The sequence below is a fragment of the Chaetodon auriga genome, chromosome 5 (assembly GCF_051107435.1).
Source record: "Chaetodon auriga isolate fChaAug3 chromosome 5, fChaAug3.hap1, whole genome shotgun sequence".
Lineage (NCBI taxonomy): Eukaryota > Metazoa > Chordata > Actinopteri > Chaetodontiformes > Chaetodontidae > Chaetodon > Chaetodon auriga.
In genome coordinates, this window is record NC_135078.1 from 24,522,056 (window position 1) to 24,546,705 (window position 24,650).

The following is a 24,650-nucleotide window of genomic DNA, read 5'->3' on the forward strand; positions in this document are numbered from 1 at the left end:
ATACTGACAAGTGTAAACTAAATTTAAACAATTTTATATAGTGTTGCGTTAGTTTGGTGTAAAACATTGCATCACATTTGATGAGATGATCATACGTTTTAGGTGTAAAATCTTTATTTTGCAAAGCAGCTGTGGAATAGATGTAGTGCAGTAAAAAATAGAATAAAGAGTAATATAATACGGAAAAACTCTGGTATAGTACAAATACCGTGAAACTGTATTTAAATAATGATATTCCACACTGAACATCACATAATAGAGACACATGAGACGAACATCTGTACGACCCGCACAGCCAGCTGCTGTGCTACTGTCCCTTTAAATATCCCTTCCAGTCCGTTGCCCCGGTAACCCGGAAGCTTCACGCTCTCCACGCTCGCGCCGCTCAGAGAACTTCCTGTTTGAGAAATTTCAAGGAAGCAGCAGCAACTGGACAGTGGCGTGTACCGATGGTGCGTGAGTCGAACAAAAAGCGTGCATGCATCGACTGTAAACGGCTGTTCCTCTCCGAAACTCTGCCTTTCGCTTTGCTGAAGTCAAATAAAAGCACGAGTGTCCAACTGTAGCTCCACGTAGAGCGCGCGCACACATTCCGGGAGTTGTTCAGAAGAGTGCGAAACATTAAACAGATGTTGAGTGTCGGCGAGAAAGTGACAGAGCAGTGTGAAGAAGCTAAGTGTTTGATAATGGACGCTTTTTGCCACCTGCAGCGCGGCTTTAAATGAAGAATAACTTTGCTGTGTTTGCATTATTCATTCACTTGTCGCACGTGTGCAAAGTTGAGCTGCCATGCTAGCAGTTCAGTGTTTCTTAGCAGTAATGTAGACAAACAGTTGAACTTGTTGCTGTTTATACAGCGTGTTGTTGCAGTGTTAATTACCACTGCTCCGTTTTATTCGGTCAGCTGTGAGTTTGTAGCCAGTACAGGAGTGTGTGAATCAACAGTGTGATGTAAGGTTTTGGCTTCCTGCCACCTGACAGGTGCAGCAAGCTTCATGACATTTACCTTTATGGAGTTTGGTTGATAAAGAAGGGATTCATTCTGTGACAGGTGCAGGCATGTTAGAGCATGATGTGACACATGATTTCTGCTTCTTAGTTTCCTCCTTTTTCCTCTCCCACGTGTGACAGGATGCATCTCTGTGATCTTTGGGTGTGGTGGACCCATGCTGTCTCACCTTTGTGCTGCCACACCAGCCTTGTACATATTGTGGATCGCTATGGCCCAGATAGCTGGCCAGGAGGACAGAGAGAGAACTACTGCACTCAAAGGTAAATATGAAATGATGCTCTGAATATAGGAAAAGTGAGGCAGTGCGAGAGAGCTGCTAGAGAGGAGAGAACATCTTCGAGGGATAAAATGATGATTACAACCAGCGTGATCACATAGACTTTGCTATAGTTTTTCTCCTGTGCTGACCTGAAGGTGAGCACACTAACACGTCTGACCCGCCTAATATCTATGACACACACAAATCCTCATGGACTGTAGTCTTACATCACTGACGATATCCAGCCTGCTTGTCCTTGAAGGGAAAGTGTTCCAGAAACAGCTCTTACAGGTGTACTTCCTGCAAGGTTGCACCACACTAGAGTTAAGATATCAGACAGCCTCATGAAAATGTGAAACACAACAATGTTGTGCTTGAAAATAATATGGCAGAAACGTTAACTTTGCCTCAGCAGCAGGTCATATTATCGGCAGAAGTAACAGCTGTGACATTATGTCAAAGACCTCTGTGTATTGTGTTGCAGAGATATCTACTGAAGTTAGCGTGCTAACAGCTAGCCTGTCTTGTCTCATAATACCACCTTGTACCTGAAGAGGCGACAGTCTGATAGCAGTAATTCAGGCCTCCTCACCTCATAGTTTCCACCTCTCCTGTCCCAGTCTGACATGTCTACACTGGGGTCAGAGTCCTGGTTGGAGCCACTGATCACCTTGGCACTGTTATCAAACTGACCTCCTTTGGCCTCAGAGGCTGTGCTCACAGAGAAGCTGGTTCTGTTAGCCACGGTGTAAACGCTAACAGTCCCTTGGTGCCCCGAGGTCTTGGCTAGGGCAGACTTTATTCAGTTAATAGCGCATTAGCGAAATAGCTAGCAGCAGCTATTAGCCACAGCTGAATATATCTACAGCAAAATGTGTCATGAGCAGCAGTTGTCAGTCTGTCTGTTTGTTTGAATTGAACCTGAACTTGTTAATGGACAGTTTGAGGATGAGTAGCATTTAGTTTGAGCAAGTCGGACTTTTGTGTAGCAGTTGCTGTCGCTTCACACCTTAAAATGAGGTGTGTGTAGGTGATGTTGCTGGATATTCTTAGGTTATGAGTCTGCGTTTGAGATTGTGACACTTTGACATTCTTTGAACGAAAGCAGCTGCGACTTTTGTCACTAATTTTTGCTCATCTTTGATCTCATCTTCTCTCTTTCTCCTCAGATTTGCTGTCAAGGATAGACTTAGATGAACTGATGAAGAAAGATGAACCTCCTTTCACTTTCCCCAAAACGCTGGAGGAGTTTGAATATGCCTTCAATGAATGTAAGTGCATATTTTAGTCTTCAAAGCATAAAGCACAGCAAGCCTTCTACTTTAACAAAAATAACACCAAATCCCACAAACTCTAAGTGGATAGAACAACAATGCTGACAGTTCAAGCGTAATACTTCAGCTAAGGTGAATAGAAAGTTAAATCTATATATAAACTGAAGGAAATACAAGACATGGATCTTATTACATAACCTGTCGGTATGTCGTCGACCTGTCGTTGACCCCTTAAGATGAGAGCAGTGTCTACTTGTAACCCCCATCACAGCCTGAATATGTCCACCAAAGAGTGAATTTCTCTCTTGTTTTATTTGAATAATGACCTGAAGAGGTGAAAATGTTTTTTTCCTTCCTGTATTTCTGCTTTTATCATCTTGTGACCCTTCAGATTAGTCTTGTGACCGCTGGACGGTTTTATGAGGTGGTGAGAAAGTTAACATCACTCTCAGCGAACTTGATTAAAGCTGTAATGTACTTTTAGAATTAATTAAATATGTTTCATATACATTTGTTTTGTTCTTTATTAGTAGTGTTTACTGGTAGATGTTATGGCTGGTTTGGGTCCAGGGGAGATGCCAGATGTCTCTTTTGGACCCTCTGGTCTGCGGAGCTGGGTGCTTCTGCCTGAAGCCAAATGACCACAGTCCCTCATAACACCGACAGTTTAACATAAACAGTGAAACAGTGTATAATCACAGTTGTGGTCAGTGTCGCTGCTTTTTAATTAATGACCTAAATCTGTCTCCGCTGTCACCTGTGACATTTCGGGACAGGAAGGAGCAGAGCTGGACCCGGATAGGTGCAGGTCCAGATGATCTGAGGGTCTCTTAAGAATTGTCTTGGCTCGCTTTAATCAAAGCAGGTGGAGAGGAGGAGGAGGAGTTGAGAGAGTGGTGGTTTGGACTTAGTATTCCCCTGTAGCCTATCTCTCTCTCTCTCCCCCTCTTCCTCTCACCCCCTCTGTTCTCTGTCAGTGTCTCTGCTGGCTGTCTGGCTGGCTGAGTGGGGGACATGTTGTGTACTCTACGGCCCGTCAGTAACCTACTCAGCCTTGCCCTCCGCCTGACGGAGCATTTGCATAACCTCGCTGTGCCTAAGAACAGAGACACAGAGACTTACCCCCCACCCGCTGCCGTGCCAACACTCGCCACCCCCCTGCTCCACCCTCAAGTCCCAGCTCAGTCTCCCATGGAGGGAGGAACACATTCAGAGAGTCTCCATCTCTTCTCCCTCACCCTTCTGGCTCTCCAGTTCTCTTTTCTCTGTATCTCTCTATTTCTGCTCCCGCCCGATCAAAATGCCTAACCGAAACACACACACACACACACACACACACGCCCAGACCCATCTGTATGTCTTGTCAATTTCCACTCAGGCCTGTTGTTGAAGGATAGCATTTCACAGTCGTTCTGGCTCGCGGGCATTTCTATAGCTACACCCAGGCTACCTTTGCCCGAGACAGGTGGAACAAAAATGTTAATTTGACCATGTAATGATGTGAATACAGACGAGGCTGTGTACAATAGTTTGCAGGTATCTTAATCACTGAAGATGATGGCTTCATCTTGCTAGCCCTCCAGTTTTCCATTACTGGAAATCCAAGGTTATGTACACCTAATTAAGCGGCCAAATTGAGAACAGAATGCTAATTATGACAGAAAAGAGGAGAAAAGTTGAGAAAACGTTATTCCTCTGAGAGGATGTGTTGGGGGAGGCAGTGGAGCTGATCACCCCCTAGCTCACATGCACACACACATGCACACACTCACGCACACACACACACACACGCCCCTCTCCTACAGTAGGATTTCATTATAGCTCCTCTCTTCCTCCTCTTAGGCAGCAGTGTTTAGATCCTCACCCCTCCATGAATGCATAATTGATTTTCTTCAAGGTACTTTTTGTGCACACCGCTTTATCCTAACTTCTCACTCGTCTCCTGCTCTACCTCTCAGGCACAAGTCTGCTTTTTAATGCAACATGATGACAAACCTAGATTCAGGATTACATGTTGTCAAACAACTCACCATGAAAGCAAGTGCTGTAATACACAGCGTGTTAGCAATGTAAGATTTATCACGTTGATAGAGGGGTGAAAATGGTGGCAATTTGGAAGGAGATGAAAAAAATGCTCATGCGTGCTTTTATCTTGCAAAGATATTTATTTATATCTTAGATGGGTTTCCTCACATTGTGCAATAATTGAGAAAGTATGAGAGCCCTCTGGCTATTTGGGTTAAATATGTGTACTTTTCAGTGGTTTAGCTCTTGCAAATTCTGCAGTCATAAAGGTCAAAATTAAATTTAACACTGTTTAGTGTTTTATTGTGTTGTAGTGTCAACCGCAGGATCGATGGGCTCATTGCTAAGGTATAAACGTAGAGGTTCCACAGCCACACGAGGGTAATTGTTTATTAAGAAAAGAAGTAGTATCTTTTCTGAACAGTATTTTCCTGTCTTATGACTGTTTTATATCAAATCAAACCAGGATGTCTTAAAAACTCCCCTGCTTCCTCGTTCCATAATAAATCATTTAAACGTTGCACCGAAAAGCTCGTGTTTCTCCTCAGTCAGTTCCTGTGCGCTTTGGTGGCGACGGGGCTCACTTGCAACAATTTACAGAAACACACATACTTAAGCCAAGCGACACTGACTGTATGACCACACCTGGTCCTCCTGGCTGGAGCTGCTGGTGTGTGTGTGTGTGTGTGTGTGTGTGTGTGTGTGTGTGTGTGTGTGTGTGTGTGTGTGTTTGGGTGTGTGTAAGCTGTGCTGGTTAGGGTGATTGGCTGATGCCCAGACAGCATCCTCAAAGGAATTGCAAGGAGCAGTTGTCGTTGTGGCTAATGCATTCCAGGCCACCTTTCTTTCTTCATGCTCGCACACACACGCATGCACACACACACGCACACACACACACACACACACACACATGCACACATGCACACAGGCTCAGAACCTTTCTCACACCACTTATAGTTTTCGTTTGCTCTTGGAGATTTCAGGTGGAAAAGGCAGGGACAGACCTGTGGCCTGTCGCCAGGGTGAGCGAGGAAGGCGAGGGAGAGAGAGATTGACACAGTTAAAGAGGAAGGGGAGAGACTTTTAGACGGATGAAAAGAGGGAGAGAAGGAAAGAGAATTTTTGCCATGCCAGCTGTCCAGTCCTGGCCTGCCAGACTACCCAGAAGGCCGTTGGAGTCGTGACTGGACCAACGCTGCAGCATCCACAGGCCTTGTACCTGCCAGATGGGGGTGGTTGAGGGAGGGAGGGTAAGGAAGCAAAAGGACCAAAGGAGGAAAAGAGAGAGAAGACGAAAATAAGCAATGAAAACAACAAGCTTAGTTTGCTTAATTTTGCAGATAGAGGTACTTTTGTGTGTCCGGTCAGAAGTACTGATCTGCCCGTTGCACACACACACACAAACAGGCAGCCATAATCATTAGAAATGTGTTTTTATCCTTCTTTCATTCTATCTTTATCCCACAGATGGTCAGCTCAGGCATATAAAGACTGGAGAGCCGTTTGTGTTCAATGCCAGAGAGGATCTCCACCGCTGGAACCAGAAACGCTATGAAGCACTTGGAGAGGTAACACATATGGGTTTTTTTTAAGCTTCATTCAGGTCGGCCATGTTCAGCAACTTTTGGCTCAGCTGCCTGGTCTATGGGCAATTTCTGTAACATAACATCACAACAGGGGCCCTCAACTACGTTTGTCCAGGGAAGCTGACATTATAGGGGCCAGAAAGTTTATTTTATTTTTATTAGCCTCTGTCTGTGTCGTCTCCTAAAAACATGGAAAATCCATAATGATAACTAGATGCTTAACTGGAAAATGCTTTCTGACCTTCACCCTGGAGGCAGTCAGTGCTCAATACAAAACATTCAGAGAGACTACCAATGAACGAGTCCTTATCAATAAAAAGCTCCTCTTCAGGATCCCTGGAATCAAACAAAAATACTCAGTTTGGGACTTAGACTACAGTTGGCCAACGAAAATAAACCTAAGTGACGCCTCATGTGTCTGATAGACAAGCTTTGTGATTCTCCAGTAACTCTGGAGTCCTGTGGTCTGGCCAGCGTGGTGCTGTCGGCTCCAGGGAATGGCCAGTCATGAGGATGGGGTAGAGAGGACGGAGTTGGAGAATTATCTGATGCTGTATAAAGGGTGAACTATGTATTATGGACTTTTTGGCTTGTGGCCAGGGGTTGGCAAGCTAATCAGCAGGCCGTCAGCTGATGAGCAGTGCATTACAAGATGAGGCAACATGTTGCTGATTGTTTGGAGAGCAAACAGACATGGTACTTTGGTCCTTATCACTCACAGCAGCTGAATCGTGCTTTATTATACTGATGTAAGACAGAGTGGATTTATGGTTTTCATGTGTAGATCCCCCATATGTATCAAATTTTTATAATCTTTTTTAATTTATCTATTTCACACAGTCTAACAGCAAGGAAGCCGCTGTAGTTCTAAAGAAAACCAAGATGCCATTTACTTCCTTTTTTATTTACACAAATATATGTATAAAAATACCATAACTTGCTTTATCCATTATAGTGGCTGTTTTAATTCACACTTGAGCTGTGGAAGCGTTGCAAAGGTGTTACTAGGTTCTTGCACATTCTTCCATTCTAAACTTGAGGAACTGCATTGCAGTTTGCTTTTTAACACCCTAAATGCCAGGTCCACAGAACAAGAGCACAACTACTGATTCTGAGCAAGAACCCCAATCAGATGTGAAATCAGCACCACAGACTGGGCCTCTTATTAGGACCCTCGACCTCCTCACCACAAAAAAAGTCCTCAACCAAGCCTTTGGAGGCACCAGCAGGAAGCATTGGTGGGTAGAATACTGAAAATCTGTACTCAAGTAAAATTACAATTGAAAGAAAAGTGAAGATTTCCATTAGAGAAACCTACCTAAAGTAAAATAGAGCCTGGTTTATAAATTACTCAAATAAAAAAAAAAAAAAAAAAAACAGCACACCAATTATGTATTATGTTGAGATAACTGCTTTCTAAAGCACACCAGTTTCAAAGCCCAGCAGACCTTTAGCTGCAGGATAAGTTGTCATGTCATTGTCATAGCATCAAAGATTAACATCACACATGAAAAATTAACGTAGCTAACTGTAGCTAGCTAACTACATTTCCACCTGCAGTATCTGCAACTTCCTTCAATGTGCTTACCGAGTTTTTAAAGAGATTTTCAGGAGTTGTGTAGCTGTTGTCTTTTTAGACTTTGGTGTAAAAGGTGTGCCCAGATGTGGCCGTGGGTTGTCGCTGGAAGCTGCCTGTTGTTCTGAGTTTTGGTCCGCCATCAAGTGAAAGGTGGTGCTTCTTTTTCTCCTGAATATTCAACTGTTGGGATATTTGTTCGTTGTGTAGGCTTTTTGTTTTTTTTTCTGTGAAGATCAGCTGCAAAACAGCACATTCTCGTGCTGTATAAACTTCTAAATATAATAAATGTAAATGTCAAATCTTAAATTTGCTGGAGTTAGTATGCTGTTTCTGCTCTTCTGTCTCACAGCGCTTTGGCAGGCTTTGTCAGCTGTTATTATGTCACAGAAAGTGCATGTGTAGTTCAAACAGCAACACTGTAGAATAAGAAAATCCTTAGAAATGAACTCCTTTAATTAAAGCAAGACACGGCGCTATGCTGTCCATCCCAGCTGAGAGCACTGATTACTACGGAAGGTCCGGTATCTGGGACAGCCCTAATATATGGACTGCATGGTGGGAAAGGCATGGATACTTTTGGACATGAATTCAAAGGATTCTATGCAAATACCTACAGCTTTAAAGTTTTTTGTGGAGTGTGAAGTTCTGTGGCCGTCCAGCTGTGCCACCATATATCCAAACATACACCATCCTAAAGTTCACCTCTCATTTACTCCCACAGTAGCACCACATGCAATATGCATTAAGATAATGAGACAAATGTTCTTTTGTAATCTTTTTTTTATTTGCATCCCCTGCTATGTTGCTTTTAATTGTGTGCATTCTTTGAAGTTCAAAGTGATAGACCCGTTTGTGGGATTACCTGCGTGTTTTTAATATTTCTAATGCAGGTATACAGTAGCTCCTTTGAGAGCCAGCCTTCTGTGAAGGCTTTTTTCCCCCCTGTTTTCTTTTGCATGCTCAGGCACTATCTACCAGCATCTAAAAAGGCTGTAGAAACAAACATTTGGTAGCATGCAAGCGGAGGCCCTGAAAGAACACACAGACATTTAAACCAACTGAACTCAGGCATCAGAGGGGGGCCAAACATTTGGAGGAAACAAATAATCATCAAGCGGGATGTATGCAAATTTTATTCATCCTGTGATTAAAAAATTGACAGAAGCATCTTCTTTAGAGGAGAAAAAAGGAAACTGTGTCAATCAGTGTTGATGCGAGCTTGTGTTATGAGAACAAATACTGTATGAATTGTGCTGCAGGAGATTAACTGGCTTAGAAGGCAGGAGCACTACCTGAATAAGCAGTATTATCTGTCTGTTGTTTTTAGGCCACAGATGATTCAAGAAAATGGATATTGTACCTCATGCAGCTTTGCAAGTACAAATGCATTGTTTTTGCTGGTAAGAAATGTGCCCCATTATAAATAGACACAACTACTGAGTTGTATGCTTTTGGTTGTAAAAGTGGGTTATGCTGCTTAGTCAGACAGTGCGTGTCACACAAGCATCGCTGCATGCTTACAGTACTTTTGTGTCTGTCTGGCGGACACGTGCACACGTACAATTGTGCTTAAATTCCCATCATGTCGTTGTTTGTCCGTCTAGTCTTTTCTCTGATACTGTCCCTTCATTTCTGCATCAGGCAGGATGAGAGACTTTGTCAGCCCTGTTCTGGGCCAACGCCAGTTCACAACACACCTCAATGCCCTCTATCAACCTGCCACCTGAGACGGGTTGAGAACTAGCCACAATTCAGCCTGAGAGCGGTGTGAGGTGGCACAAGGACGTGGGTGCATGTGTTTGCCCCTGGCAGTGTGAATAGAGTCGCATCCTCACTGCCCCCTAATGTTCACGTGGACCCCCCCCCCCCATTCCTCCATACCTCTGGAGGACTGATGGCTGCTTCACTAGAGCGCACAGGCTCTTCTCTGTCTGCCTGGCTCTTTCTTTTTTGCTGCTTTTTCATATTTTCTGAAACAACAGAACATTTACAGAGGTTACCTATTACAACTTAATCACTGGGTGGATGATTTGTGACAACTCTAGGTGGGATGATCTTCTTTGGACTGCTTGCAACGTTAACACAGGCCAAACAGTAACTCAGTGGTCCACTGTGGTGCCTTGACGGTATAAGCCTGCCGCCGGTGGCCTGTTTCAGGTGGTCAATGGCAGACAATTCAATCATTTGTTGTTAGCGTTTTCAAATTCCCTGTTGTGAGGCGGAAAGAATAACTGTAACCTTCAAGCTAGCAACCAGCACGCTGCTAACCCTAAGATGCTAACTGTACAAAAGTAAGCAAGCTAGCAGTTGTTAACTTTTTTTTTTTTTTTTTTTTTTTTGCCATTTTAATGCCAGCGCTCGCCTCTGCTTGCGCAAATGATATATACCAGGATGATAGATGGTGCAGCCAGACCTCCAGCACTGGAGAAAGGTCTCATGTATGTGAGACTAGCTCGTCAGAACTCAGCTGTATCTCTGAATAACACCATAGCTTTCCTGAGACTCACTGACACAAAACCAACGAATTTCCACCTGCCAGGATAATCTGGGTGCAAAACCTAAAGATAAGTGCAAGACTGTAATTTATGGATTCAGCTCAGCCATCTTTGATCCTGGACATCTGGCAGCCCGCCAAAGGTGGGCATAAACAGACCCCAATAACCCCTGACATTACAACTGGAAAACTGAGTTGAACCTTTAATAAATCTCCATGAGACTCAAGTGGAAAAGGCTGCTGATAAGTTTGAACAATCTGTTCAGGCAACATAGGCATCTAAGGCAGATGGCCTGAACTCAAGCAGATATGAAACTGAAGCACTGATGAACCGTTTTTGGTTCAGCCTACGACACCCCTCGGCCATGCCTAAGATGACACGCTCACAGCCGCCTTAGTGCCACGAAGATGAAAGATCACAGCCTCAATGCCAGCGTATTGATGACCAGCTCAAGGATCAGTCTCCTAATTCACCCTCCCTTCACTCTCCCCTGCTCACCCCTTTTGGTATTCACTGATAAAATGGAAGCGCTGGTTAATGCTGGCATTAAATTCACCCCCTGGTCACTGCCACGTCGTTTGCCTCCACCCAACCAGGCACATTCTGTAGCACCAACCGTGCTGATAAGAAAAGAGAGGACAGCTCTCCAGCTCGAGAGAGAGCTGTTTGAATATGATAGGAGGAATGCTTCCACCAGTGCTGATTATGGAAAACAATGCACAACCCCACTTCCACGCGTATTTGGACACTTTGTAAAAGGTAAAAATACAATCATGCACACATGAGCTGTGAACCAACAACAGTTTGACCAATTGTTCCTGAGCCTATTTAGTAATCTGCTTCATTGAATCATGTGTTCACAAAGCGGTGAACCTCGCTCCATCCTCGCTTGTGAACGACTGAGCCTTCCCAGGATGCCCCTTTCATACCCAATCATGACACTATCACCTGTTACCAATCAACCTGTTTACCTGTGGAATGTTCCAAAAAGGTGTTTCTGGAGCGTTCCACATCTTTCCCAGTCTTTAGTTGCTCCTGTCCCGACTTGTTTGAAATGTGCCAGAATAAGCATATTTACAAAAATTAATGAAGCTAATGAGGTAAAACATTAAATATATTGTCTTTGTGCTGCTTACAATTGAACTTATGTCTGTTTTAGTTATGTTTTACACAACATCCCAACTTTTGGGAATCAGAAAAGCAAATGTTCAGCTTCAGTTGCTACTGAGAAAGACCACAAATAAATGCTGAAATCTTGGTGTAGTCATAAGAATAATAATAACAATGAAAAGCCAGTGTAGGAATAATATAATAGTATCATGAATTGTGGACTCAGACCTAAATTTTAACATCGACATTAAGGCAGTTCTTCAATAGGCTCAACTTCTCTAACGCTGTCTTCGCAGTTTTCTCTAAAAATTCAAAGCTGCCGTGAGAGCGTTCACTAAGACCAGGGGAGTGGATCACATCGCTCCAGTTTTCAGATCTCAAAGAATTTCCTTTCAAATTCTGCTGTTGGTTTATAAAGCCCTGAATGGTATAAGGCCAGAACACATGTCTGATCTGCTGCTCCGTTATGAAGCCTTCAGACCTCTCAGATCATCTGGGACGGCTCTGTTTACCGTCCTCAGAGTCAAAACTAAACACAGAGAAACATGAACCACATATCTGGAACCACCTCCCAGACCATTTGAAGTTGGCTCAAACTCTTAGTTCTAGTTTTAAGTATCACTGAAGTCTGCGTTCTGGAAAGTCATGTTTGGGACTATTCGTTCATATCTTGTAGCTGCACTGTGATTTTTATTCTCCTGTTTTGTTTGATATTTAATCTTTTACTTTGTTGTAATCCTTTTAAATCCTGTTTATGCCTGTCTTTCTATATTGCCTTTTTGCATTGCGTTGTGTTTCTTTAATATCTTGTCTTAATGCCTTTCTGTCTTACATACAGTAAAGCACTTTGAGTTGCCTTGCTGATGAGAGATGCTATACAAATAGATTTGCCTTGCCTCTGTTCATCTCTCCCTCCCTCCCTCCTTCCTTCCTTTCAGTGTCCTTATATCCTCACGGTCCTGTATCTTGTGTGGAAGACTGTGTGTGTGTGTGTGTGTGTGTGTGTGTGTGTGTGTGTGTGCGCGCGCACGCACATTTGTGAGTCTGTGTACCAGTGTGAGTGGGCTGGGGGGCTGGCGGCTGTATTGTCAGACACATCACAGCACCAGATGTCCAATTTGCACTTCAGCCTCGTCTGAATGGAGGGATGGCTAGGAAGAGGGAGAATGAGGATCTTGGTGTGATGGCCTCCAAGCAAAATAAAGAGTGACAAAATTTGGGTTGAGCACAAGAGCAGTGAATAATTTGTGAATAGCTTTTCTATAAAAAATAATAATAAAAAAAAAAAGTTCTTTCACACATATTTTTGGTATGATATGATATGGAGATTTACATCTGTACATGGGCTGCAGTTCAACACCTGATAAAAGCTAAGTTACACCACAGCCTTGATCATTTGATACTCCTTTTTTTGACATATGCTCAATCGTAAACAGCACAAAGACAATGGATTTAATGTTTCACCTCATCAGCTTCATTGATTTTTGTAAATATCTGCTTATTCTGAATCTGATGCAGCAACACATTTCAAGCAAGTTGGGACAGGAGCAAGTATAGACTGGGAAAGATGTGGAACGCTCCAAAAACACCTGTTTGGAACATTCCACAGGTAGACAGGGTGATTGGTAACAGGTGATAGTGTCGTGATTGGGTCGTTCACACAAACAGTAAATTTCACTCCTCTGAATGACTGAGAGCCTTTGAATGTCCTGATTATTAACTATCTGAACTCCATTCTTTCAAGGCAAAGTTCAGTTATTTGGTCGATGTAGCTTCAGCCATTTTCCTTCTTACTCTGAGTCTGCCTTTTTCTGTGTCTCTCTGTGCAGTCTGAAGGTATGGAAAGGGCACGTGTGGTTGTCTGTCTCTGGATAAAGAGGACAAATGAAAAGTCTGCAGCTGTAATATCCCTCTATGTTCTGAATGCACTCTATAAACAGTTTTAAACACTGACTTAGAGGCTCTTACTCTCTGTTAAACCCACTTTGTAAATGCTTGTATTGCTCTAATGTTTTCTTTATCTTTGGTAATAATCAACCTGAAACATGACTGAAAATCCCACAGACTCCTGGTGGAGTGACATTTTCCATCCTCGCCCCTGACTGTTATCCTAATGGCTGTATTACAGCTGTAACACGGTGCACGCCCTCCGTGCAGCGCTGCTCAGTGCAGCAGGGTCACCTCAGCCTGTGTAGGTGTCAGTTGTAGTCTAATTCCTGTGATTCGGTGATGAATCTCTCTGATAGAAGACAAGCATAGGGTCTAGCCCAGATGGAGCTCTATTAAGCTGTTAATAAATGAGGATTCTTCTCTGCTCTGCCTGCATCTGTGGAATGGAAGGCACTCACAAATTTGTAAACACACACACACACACACACACACACACACACACAGTCAGAATATTATAATGAAGTAAAGCTAGCCAGATGGCTGAATTAGAAAGCCGTCTCTCTCTCTCTCTCTCTCTCTCTCTCTCTCTGTCTGTCTCCCTCTCTCTCTCTCTCTCTCTCTCCCCCTCTCCCCCTTTTCTCCCTCTCTCTTCATCTCGCTCTCTCTCTGTTTCTTACACTCTCTGCTGTCTCTCTGTTATCTTTTTTTCTCTTCCTGTCTCCCTCTGTTTCCACATTATGGATGCTGGGTGTTTTCATAGCGCTGACCACCTGGCCAAGGTTTAAGGCCCTGCTGAAGTGCCCTTGAGCAAAACACTGAGGAGAATGGCCACAGAATTTTCTTTGGCCACAAGAAACTATGACAAGCTTATTATATTATATTATACTATATTACTATAAACTGAGTTTATGGTAGCAACTTGTGTTTGCATTGTGTGTGCATAAATTTAAATGTCATCTGCATACATTTGGATGCTAGTCTCAGGGCAAACAGTATATGCAGTAAAACGGGTGGGATTTATGTAATCCAGATTGCTGTGGGAGACCTGCAGAGAGTCAGGGCCCTGCTGGTTGATGATTGTGTACTTGGACAAACTGATGTTGCTTTGAAGAGTTGGCTTGCATTGCAATCCATTAAGCCGAAATCATACTTTCCGCGGTCACATTGCTGCAACGCAGATTTCGTCAAGTGGCAGGATTCTGCTGTAGTCTTTGTTCACGTGCACACCGCCGGTGGAGTCCACACTCAGAGCTTACCTGCCGACTGCACATGTGTGAACACGTCTACCTAAGAAGACTCCCTGTGCATCCGTGTCGGTTTCAGAGTATATCAGGGCCTTTAAAGGGCCTCCGAAGAAAAAGTGAAGGCTGCAATAGCAAATTTATTTTGTACACAGGGGCAGTTCATTGTGCTTTATTTAAATAAAAGCAAAAGAACATCCATATACAAAGTATCATTGAAGGAAAGTACAAAGTACATAAAATATTAATTAAAAGAATTAAAAGATAACGGAAAAACAAAGTACAAAGAGTAGAATAAAAACATAGTGGAAGTAGTCGTGTTTGTTTATCTCCTTCGGAACACTGAATAATAATAATAATAACAATAATAAATCCAATAAGGATTTAAAGAAAAAACAACAAAAACAAACCTTTGTAAGAGTATGGTTTCACACATTTGTTGCATCAGATGTGTTGTTTTTCCCCAGCAAGCAGAAACGCAGTAGACTGTAGATAGTCACCATGAACCAGAAAGAGATTAATTACATTTTTAAGTCATGAATTAACTTCAAAAAGTCATCGTGCAGCCATGAAGTGTGGCATCGAGGGGGAACTCCGGAGACGGGCCTCCATACTGTACTTAAAGCATCAGGACACCCCACACCAGTCATGGACCATTTTGTTGGGAAGATAATGGGATCTCTCTAAAGAGGGACTGTAAATGACAGCTGTCTGCCCGGATTCGCTGACTGCCATCACGTCTCCATTCCCAAAACACTTAAACACTGCCGCTGCAGCGTCTGCTGAGAGCACGGAGGAGGAAGCAGACGCAGTCGGACGAAAATGGTTTCAGGGAGTGCGTGAGGTGGATTAGAGTTGATGAAAGAGAAGGGAATTGGACGGGGGGGGGGGGGGGGGGGGGGGGGCGGTGGGGGTTTGAGGGGGGTGTTAGAGAAAAGGCAGGAGGGCTGGTAGTTACAGCGCTGGCATCTGTCGCTACCGCCGGCACCCACGGTGGCGTACAGTACTTTACTTTGAATTAGTCCTCGGCTGGCTTCTCGGTTAACACCTGAGGAGGTCATTACGGTGCCATTAGGATGAGTAGTGCAGGGAGGGCGGCGAGGAAGCGCGAGAGAGGCATATCTACGCTAAGTGTAAACAGTCTGTCTGTCAGTCTGCGTCTGAGAACTTTCTCTTCCCCTGGAGAGCCCTCGCTCCTCTGACAGAAGAATGACAGAGGCCTCATGGGAATTACACCAGACTCTCTCTCCCTCTCTCGCTCTCTCTTTGTTTCCCACACGGACTGACAGATCACAAATTCACAACAATAGGCTCTATTTTAATACCACTTTCTGTTGGTACACGAGGCTGACTTAAAATAAACAACCTTTCTGTTGCCTCATGCTCTCTCTCTCTCTCTCTCTCTCTCTCTCTCTCTCTCTCTCTCTCTCTCTCTCTCTCTCTCTCTCTCTCTCTTTCTGAGTATGCTTTGCTGTTGTTGCCGCTGTTGTTGTGCTGCATTGTTCGGGGGGATTTTCTTCTTTTTTTCTTTTTCTTCCTCTCCTCTATTCTCTGGAGAAGAAGGAATGCTTTCCTGGGTGATACAGGCATGGGACAGCTCTTTCAGTTTCATTATATAAACAGCTTTGATGCCTCTTCTTGCTCTCTGGTTTCTATGGCTAAGTGGCTTTTGGAGGGGGGCTCTGGACTAAAGAGACAAGAGGTGTGAGCGTGGCTTTGAGTTTTTTGTGTAAGTGTGGATACAGTATGTTTCTGGCTTGAGTATATTTGTGCACATGGCTCAGACTTTTTAAGTGAGGCTTCACGGGCCCCAGGGTTGTTAGAAATGTGACCAATTCCATGATATCAACTAGAAACCTTTACAAACAGCTCCGTAACTACTTCTGATTATGTCAAATGTGTTAAAAAGTTTTGTGGGCTGGCTGCATTTTCAGCTATTTTTTATGTTTATTTTCATTTAGAAGTAGATTTTTCACTGGGACTGGTGTTAAATTGGTCTTTAAGTTTATCTCTGTGAGACTGCAGTGACCCTGATAAACATCAGGTCATGTTTCATCATCATCTCTGAGCTGGTTCCACATCATTGCTTTCTCCTCCTCCTCTCATCACTATTGACCATCTTCACCTTTACCCATCCTTCTTTTCATGTTAGCTTTCCTCCTTCTTCCCTTCCTCCTCTTCCTCATCTCCTCATCCTTCCCACCTCTCTATCCATCCTCCTCTTCCTGTCCTCGTTCTCTTCCTCCTCAGGTTTGTGTTGTGCATGCCCGGGAAAGATCATCTCCTTATCGCTGTAGGTGCGGTCAGCCAAGCCAGGCATGACTGTTGTAATCAGTGCGAGAACACACACACACACACACACACACACATTAACCGGTACATGTGCACACATAATGTGGGGTCTGTCTCTGTAGGGGAGTTTAAAAACATATCCACTTGCAGCCACTATGGTCTTCATTAAGACCTTGGCTTGGTGTGCGAGTGAGAGTGATGAATGATGTTACGGGGACGGTCAGAGGTTTGCAAGGAGCTGATGTCACAGGCCACCCACTTAAAGGCCTCATATGATGGCCACGTACCGGACTGTTCTCTCTCTCCGTCCACCCCCCCTTCCCGTCGCTCCTTCTCCTCTCAGCTGTTCTCTGCAGTGCGAGCTGGCACCAACTTCTGGCTCCTGGGGATTACTTCTCCTTCTCTCCCCACTTGTCTTCCCTCTTTCCTCCCACTGAGCCCTCCTCTAAGTCCCTTCCTTCCTCCCTGATCCCGCTCTCCTTGCTTCATCGCCACGGCGCTTCCTCTACACAAACAAACCACAGACGCAGAGGTGACCTCAGCCTCTGAGGTTCATTTCAGACTCTCCCACGATCGCTCTCACGGCCACGTGGAAAGCTCGCTGTTGTTCGAGGATCCATCATCATCCGGCCGTTCTAGCAGACAATTGAAACTCCACCTTTGTCCTTCTTTACTCTTTTTACCTGTGAAGGCTGACTTTGTCTCTCCAGTCCAGAGAGACAAAGTCAGTGAAGGTTACAGTGATTACAAACGCGTTTCGAACTGTCACTCATGGTCATCGCTTTGTGTCTTTGGAGGTGAAATTGCGCAGTGTGGGACTTCACTTTCCACTTTTTACGATAGATAAAGAGAATCTAAGCTCACGTTGACATTTCAGATAGTGTTGTACCATATCCTGTCAGCCTGAATGATATTAAATATTTGTAGCAGATAAGAAGGACATCGTACGTATGTTCATGGTCATGAAACCTATTGATTTGAATTGATTTAGGTTGCTTTTATCTCTCTCTCTCTCTCCGTTTCTCTCCCTCACCCCCTCCCTTTCCTTCTCTTTGTACGTCTTAATATTATTTGCCAAATCCACTCCTCATGCTTCTCCTATCGTCCGATGCCGACAATGCCGGCACTCAGCGTTGCTTCCTGCAGGCATTTCATTAAAGCACTAATAACACATTGGTAATTAGGTGACAAAGAGGCTTTTCTTATTGTACTGATCAGCTGCTGAGACATAGTCCTCAGAGGCCCACACAGAAGGAGGTTGGCTGTGTGTGCGCTCACGTTTGTGTGTGCATCAGGACATGTTTGTGCGCCTCTGCTCTGAGTCTGTCCCCAAAAAAAATCTCCCTTTTGACCCAGTGGAACGCCGGTTCTGTCCCCGGATCTTGTTTACCGAAAAGGTCATCTGGCTGCAGTTTACATTACCCACTAAAGCATACAGATGACCACAGCCTACATACAAGCTTGGATATTAGATTCTTATTTATGGTCTATAGTGTCCTTCTGACAGTGGAAATGAATTCACACAGTGAAACTCTTGCATTCTTTCCACCTTTTCTCTCTTCTCTTGTTCCCCATCAGTCTCTCTCCTTTTTCTATATCAGATGGTTCTCGAGCCACCTGAGGCACTGAACAAATAACGTAGTGCAAATGAAATTTCCTGTGAGGCTTATTGATGTCATTAAACACTAGCATACTGAGGCCCGGAATCATTTTAGTCTTCATCAGCCCGGCTGACATTTTAGTGAATTAGCTGTTGGAGGTTTGGTGGGTTGGGGTGAGGCGGGGCTGCTTTAGCTCCTCTAGCATTTTTTCCCCCCTTCACAGGGTCAAATGTTGGAATCGATCATCTCATTTGGTGCGTCTGCTGGCCTTTGATTGGCTGTCATAAAGCTAATATGTGTCTGGTACATAATGCTATTCTTGCATGTTGTTCTTTAAGCAGTAAATCAAGTTAGCATTGAGTTTCTTTCTGGGATAAAAGAGCACAGCAAATATTGGGATTATCATGAGAATTCACATTTGACTTAAAAGCAAAGGCCTTTTTTTTTTCAGAGTTCTTAAGTTTCATTTGGCCTTTTGTTGTCCTTTCTTTTCTGTGTGAAAATGCCAATTCATGCCATTTGAAAAGCATTTGGAGTTTGGAACATGCAATTTAGGGATATGCATCATTTCATTGTCCCAAGGTTGACATTTCGGAACGTGGTCTAAAGAAAACGTTCTGTGTGTGCCAGAAATCACAAAAGCTTAAGCAGATCATGGCCCAGAAGAATCCCATCAGTTTTTTTTTCACTTTTTGGTACTAATCCATTGCATTTTTGTACCAGTCATGCTCGACAGGGAGAGCAGAGAGTCCTCGCTTCTCTAAGGAACTTGCAGAATTGTTGTCATGTTAGTTGGACAGACTCGAGCTTCCTTGGCTTTAGAAATAAGAGGATGTTTCTGTGACATTCAGTGTTACTGTCATGTCGCTGTCGTACTACATCCCTCCTCTACAGAGTTTACTATTGATTGGCTCCAAAAACGCACTAGTGGCTTGTAGTTTGTACTCAAGGCTGTGTGTTTTTGTGTAGTTTGACATTTTTTTTAATGCTTTATGTTGAAAAAAGGGCTCCATTACAAGCATTGCCACTCTGTGCTGTTAAACTCTCTCGCTAGTTGATCCATGTTTGTGTTTGCGAGGCTCATGCTTCGAAAGTGAACTCCACAGCAGAGCCGGACAGCACGCTGCTCCGCTCTCCCCGCTCTCCCCGCCGTCCCTCCGCCCATCGTCGTGTTGTCGTGACATGTACAGGACTGGGGGTCTGTGACTGCATGTGTTTGGGAAACACCGTCCCAGCAGCTCCAACAGCAGCTCACTTCCAGCGGTCGTGCGCTCCGTCATCTGTCATCTCCACCCCTCCGTCTTTTCTCTCACAACTGATCAAAAATCTTAATCTGCTCCACAAAGCGCTTCCCCCGGTTCTCAGCTGAGCAGGACGCGGGGAGAAGAAAAGAAGGAAAGAAAAAATAAGGAGAATGGAAAAGAAAGTTGTTAATGTCACTGAACCATGAAAGGCTTGGCCCGGGGTTGGAATGATTCGGTATACAAGGTTCTTTAGTGCTGTGGCTTCGGGGATAAACATAACTTACATCAGCCCTTCGCTTGTACAGGAGATTTCCTCTCCTGGCACTTACAACCTCAACACTCTAACTGCACTGTGATTCACACACACACACACACACACACACACACACACACACACACACACCGCACAGAGTACGATTCAGATCCTTTCAAGTAGCTCATGTATATACACACAGACACACAGACACACACACACACACACACCAGAGGGCAAACAAGGGTTTTGAATAGTATTTTTTATTCTGTTTGCAAGCATGACAGTGGTTACTATTACTTGTTCACACATACACACAGAGTTAAGTTGGCTTTTGTTGGATGGATTTGTATCAACAACAATATATAAATATTCATTGCATTAGACTCTATTATCAGCGCAGTGTTTGACTGTGTGTGTGTTCTGTGTCTTTTTTTCTTTCCAGATCATCACTCAGTATGTTTATGAGCTGTTGGAGAAAAAGTGCAACATGACTAAAGCAATCCTGCCAGTAAGTACCCAGAGTGAAAAGAGGCATTTTCTTCTTTGATTTATGCCCTTGAAGATTAAAGGGAGTATTAAATATGAAAATTGACGTAAATGCCTCGGCTTCAGAGTGCGATTATGATATTGAGTGTCCTGTTTAAAAAAAAAATAAAGAGAAGGGGATTGTGAGGAGTCAGCTCTCCTCATTCTCCACCACTCTTTGTCTTTCTCCTTCTATCTTTCTCAGTTTCTCTCTTACTCCCTCTCGTTCTTTTACCCCTCCTCTGCCCACATCTTTTGTGCAAAAGTGTCTCCTCAACAAATTAACTGTATTGTGACGTGTCATTTCAAAGGCGCAGTGGCGCAGCATGCCGATGCTTAATCTGTTTTGCATTCATTTGCGCTGAAGGGGACTTTCTACTCTGCCATCGCGGAGTTATTCTTCGCCCAGCTCATCCGGGCTCAGAGCACACACTTGATCCCTTTTATTTGTTGTTGGAGGCATGTTTGTCTCTTTTTGCCCCCCTGTTACCCCTCCGCTCCTGCTCTTTTTCTGTTTATAAAAGTTGTGATCATTTTTCAGGCTGCGTTTATGGGGATGTTAGGCAGCGCTGGTGTTTAGAAGCATGCCAGAGTTAGCTCCAGCGCTAACAGTGTCCATAAATCACCTAGCCAGGGACTCAGCGCCTTTCATTAGCCCCCATACACTTTTACTGGTTTATCTGCCTGGCCTATTTATCTCATTATTCCTCTGGAAAATTGCTCTGTTCTGCTTTTCTGCTGCCCACCCGCCTGCATGTATATGGCGTGTGTGTGTGTGTGTGTGTGTGTGTGTGTGTGTGTGTGTATTTGTGTGTTAGTGGTGGGTCCGTCCACCTGCGTGGCATTGAACTTGTGACCGCAGATTTTAAGAAGATTAACCACAGCCAAGTATAGGGAGAGGGAATGAGGGAGCACAAGAGAATAAAGGGTGAGATTTTCTCCCCCACTCGGCTCTCTTTGTCTGCTTGGATTAAGTTCTTGCAGCTGCCACCCATGGCTTTTATGGACAGTGTTTGTCTCCTTAGAGATTCTTGCAGGCATACTTGGAGGGATGCAAAGACGCATGGGATGTGGACGGCACGCATGCACACACACAGACACCAGCTCCCTCAGCCTCCTCTTTCTGTCTGTATTACTTTCTGCCTGAGTTTTAATCACACAAAGGCTGTTTTCTAATCATGATTATTGATGATTAGCGCACTGATGCATATGAGCTTTTTTAATTACAAAGGCCACAGAAGAGAAGCCCGTTTCTCCTCAAACTGCATGTTACATAAGAACATTTCTAACGTTTGTGGTCATAATCATTATCCTTTTTTTTTTTTTTGAAGTAGGAGAAATTAAAGCTCTCATTATAAAAATCACCATTTGATGATCTTTCGAGTTTGCTGCTGTTTCATGAGAGAGAGCAGAGATTTTTTTTTTTTAGTTAAATGTCCCAAAAGTCTATGAAATCATGAAGTTGTTTTCAAAAAATAAGCGCACGTCGTTGGGAAAGTGGACATTTGTCCCTAAGGAAGAGATTTTTGGTGCTGACCTGTGTTTTCCTGAACGTTTAGGTCGATGCGACTGAAGATGAACCCACCAGTTTCATCTACCTGAGCCCAGATGCCCTGTCCAACCCGTCCAAGCTGCTGGTGCTGATCCAGGGCAGTGGCGTGGTGCGGGCCGGTCAGTGGGCCCGCAGACTCATCATCAACCTGGACCTGGACTCGGGGACGCAGATCCCCTTCATCACCAGAGCCATGGTGGTAGGGAGCACAACAAAAGAAGTTCGAGCTGTTGAACTGATTTTCTGATCTTTGATTCTGTTTTAATGTTTCTCTGAGAGGGACGGGTGCGCTGAGGACGCTGCACGTGAGATGTCAAAGCAGGATTTATTGTGCAGTCACTTCTAAATACTGTACTTTTCTATTCTTTTTCTGCTAGTTCTCTTCCCTGCACAGAGTATAAACTACGGCACACCGTTGGTATGCAGAGTTTTGTGGGTCTCTGAGTGAAAAGTCATACAGTGTGCTCATCATGTGGTCGTTGGTACCGCCACAACCACAGCGGTTAGCCTGATGGGAAATTGGTGGGACAAGTGTTTATTTTGAAGGGCAGGCTTGAGTTTTTGGGGCCGTGGAAGGCGTTGTGGCACACTCTGGAACAGGGTGTTGTGGTATTTTGTTTCCTTGTATTTGACTGGAGGTTTGAATGCGACTGTGGGTAATTTGTTGTTGCTGTGTGCTTTCGTAGCTTAGACTGTGGACGTGCTGCATCGACCCAACTCTGTTTAACTTCACTATGCAGTTTAGAACAAGTGTGGAGTGGAAAGGAAAGTTTGTCCGAGGATATGATGCCGAACGCCTTCTGCACTCAGCGGCATCATATAATCACAGAGGCAAATAACTGCAAGCAGACATTCATTCACTGGTGCAAACACACTTTCAGACTCCTGAATGATACTTCAGCCCAGAACTGAGACTTATATTGTCTTGTTAGTGAAATGAAGCATGTACCTCAACATGATCATTATTATCCAAGAAAACATTTACGCATTTGTATGATGTATGATCCCTGCGCAGTCCTGCGTGTTCATGGGTGACTGAGCTGAGAGGGAGGACGAGATAATGTAATGTAAAATATAGATTAGTTTTTCTTTCCCCACTGTATAATCACACACGAGTGTATACATCTGTGTGTCAGCAAGCAAAAGGTGGCTCTGCCTGTCTTATTATTTTCATCCCCATCTCTGTGTTCATTTGTCAGCCCGGCCACGACTACCTGTGTAATTTCATCGGCCTGCTGTTCAAATTGACTTAGGGGGGATCCTGCTTTCCCTCTCCCCCTCGTTCCCTCGTTTCGTCCATCTGAATGCCATAAAGACTTTCACTGCTGTGTAAAGCCCTCTCCTGCTGTGCACAACAACAGGAGAGGTTTGAGTTGCGTGCGTGTGCGTCCATGTGTGTGCTAACGGATGATTTGGCTACCCTGAGACTTTGAATTACAGTTATCCTGGCTGGCATTACAGTTAGAGAAGGCAGGGTTGTGCCGCAGAAAGCCAAAGTGACAGCTTCGATATAGAGAACATGGTGTGTGTGTAGTGTGTGTGTTGCTCATTCATCATAGTAAACAAGAAATCGTGTTCTTACACCCTGACAAATCATCATCCAGGCATTTACCACACGCAGGCCGTGTACTCTGTGTTTGCAGTGGAAAGACAGGCACACACACTTACAGTCAGTTCATGGTGTCTGCATCCATTACGGCCATGCCTGTGCTTTATTATGTCATACCATGAAATTTGTGTGGATGTAGTGTATTTGTGCGTGTGCAGAAGTTTCCGCTGCTTTACAGTGTAGAGAAATAAGTTTAGTTATTGAGTCAGCACAGTTTTTTTTCATAAATAGACATTTTATGCCGTAATTTACATGCATGCAGCAAACACGCGATGAAACGCGCTTCATCAATAACTCACTAATGAATGGCAGCTGAGAGAGGTGACAGCTCGCTGACACGACAGCTCTGTGACACAGCAAATACACACAGCAAAATCCACCATCAGCAGCATTAAGAGCAGAATCCCATGATCATCATGTTTGTGAAGGGACCACTTCGAGGACTCGCGCAAAAAGCCGTAGCCTGAGCAATGTGGCGTTGGCGGGCAATAGTTTGCTGGTTTTCCTTTCAACCAGACTCGCTATCAGCTGATTTTGATGTTTAGTTCCCCTTCATACTAATGAGTGATATCACCAGGATGATAATTGAAACTAGTGACACTCATCAGCAGTACTCATTAGTGTTATTGGTATTTGGAGAGGATACTTGGGATGGCAGTACGCTCCAAAAGCACACCACGTGACTCGTCAGCACTATAAAACAATGAAAATGAAAGAGGTAAGCCAACTTATATTCAGCCATAAACACCAGCATGTCCATATTTCCATAAGCTTAGATATTTCGGCTGTATTAGATTAGTTATTTGAAAGCTCTGGCACCACGACAATCGCTCAATATTTTTGATTTACAAATTTTGCTAAGTGCAGCGCTGGGTCAAATGTTGACATTTTGACTACACTTTTTATTATGTTAAGATTAGGCTCTATTCTCCAAAAATGTTTTGTGGCAAGAATCTGTTGCCTCGAGTGCAGCTCATGTGAAGTTACTCATGGGAAGTTGATTGGAAATTCAAAGCCTGCAGCAAAGGGTCAAATGGAGTGCATTCGGCAAATAAGGGGGGGAGCTTGTGGCTTTTGCGAGCACACACACACAGATGAAG

General features: G+C 44.0%; 1 protein-coding gene across 1 annotated transcript in view; it reads left to right on the forward strand.

Moving 5' to 3' along the window:
- Positions 1–396: 396 nt before the first annotated feature.
- The window catches only part of arb2a (ARB2 cotranscriptional regulator A), a 150,989-nt gene continuing 126,735 nt past the window's right edge, over positions 397–24,650 (forward strand). The window contains exons 1-6 of the mRNA XM_076731617.1: positions 397–452; positions 1,132–1,272; positions 2,441–2,542; positions 6,038–6,138; positions 20,307–20,372; positions 21,949–22,140. Of these exons, the coding sequence (XP_076587732.1) occupies positions 1,167–1,272; positions 2,441–2,542; positions 6,038–6,138; positions 20,307–20,372; positions 21,949–22,140 (567 nt within the window). The 5' untranslated portion in view covers positions 397–452; positions 1,132–1,166. The remainder of the gene's footprint in view (positions 453–1,131; positions 1,273–2,440; positions 2,543–6,037; positions 6,139–20,306; positions 20,373–21,948; positions 22,141–24,650) is intronic.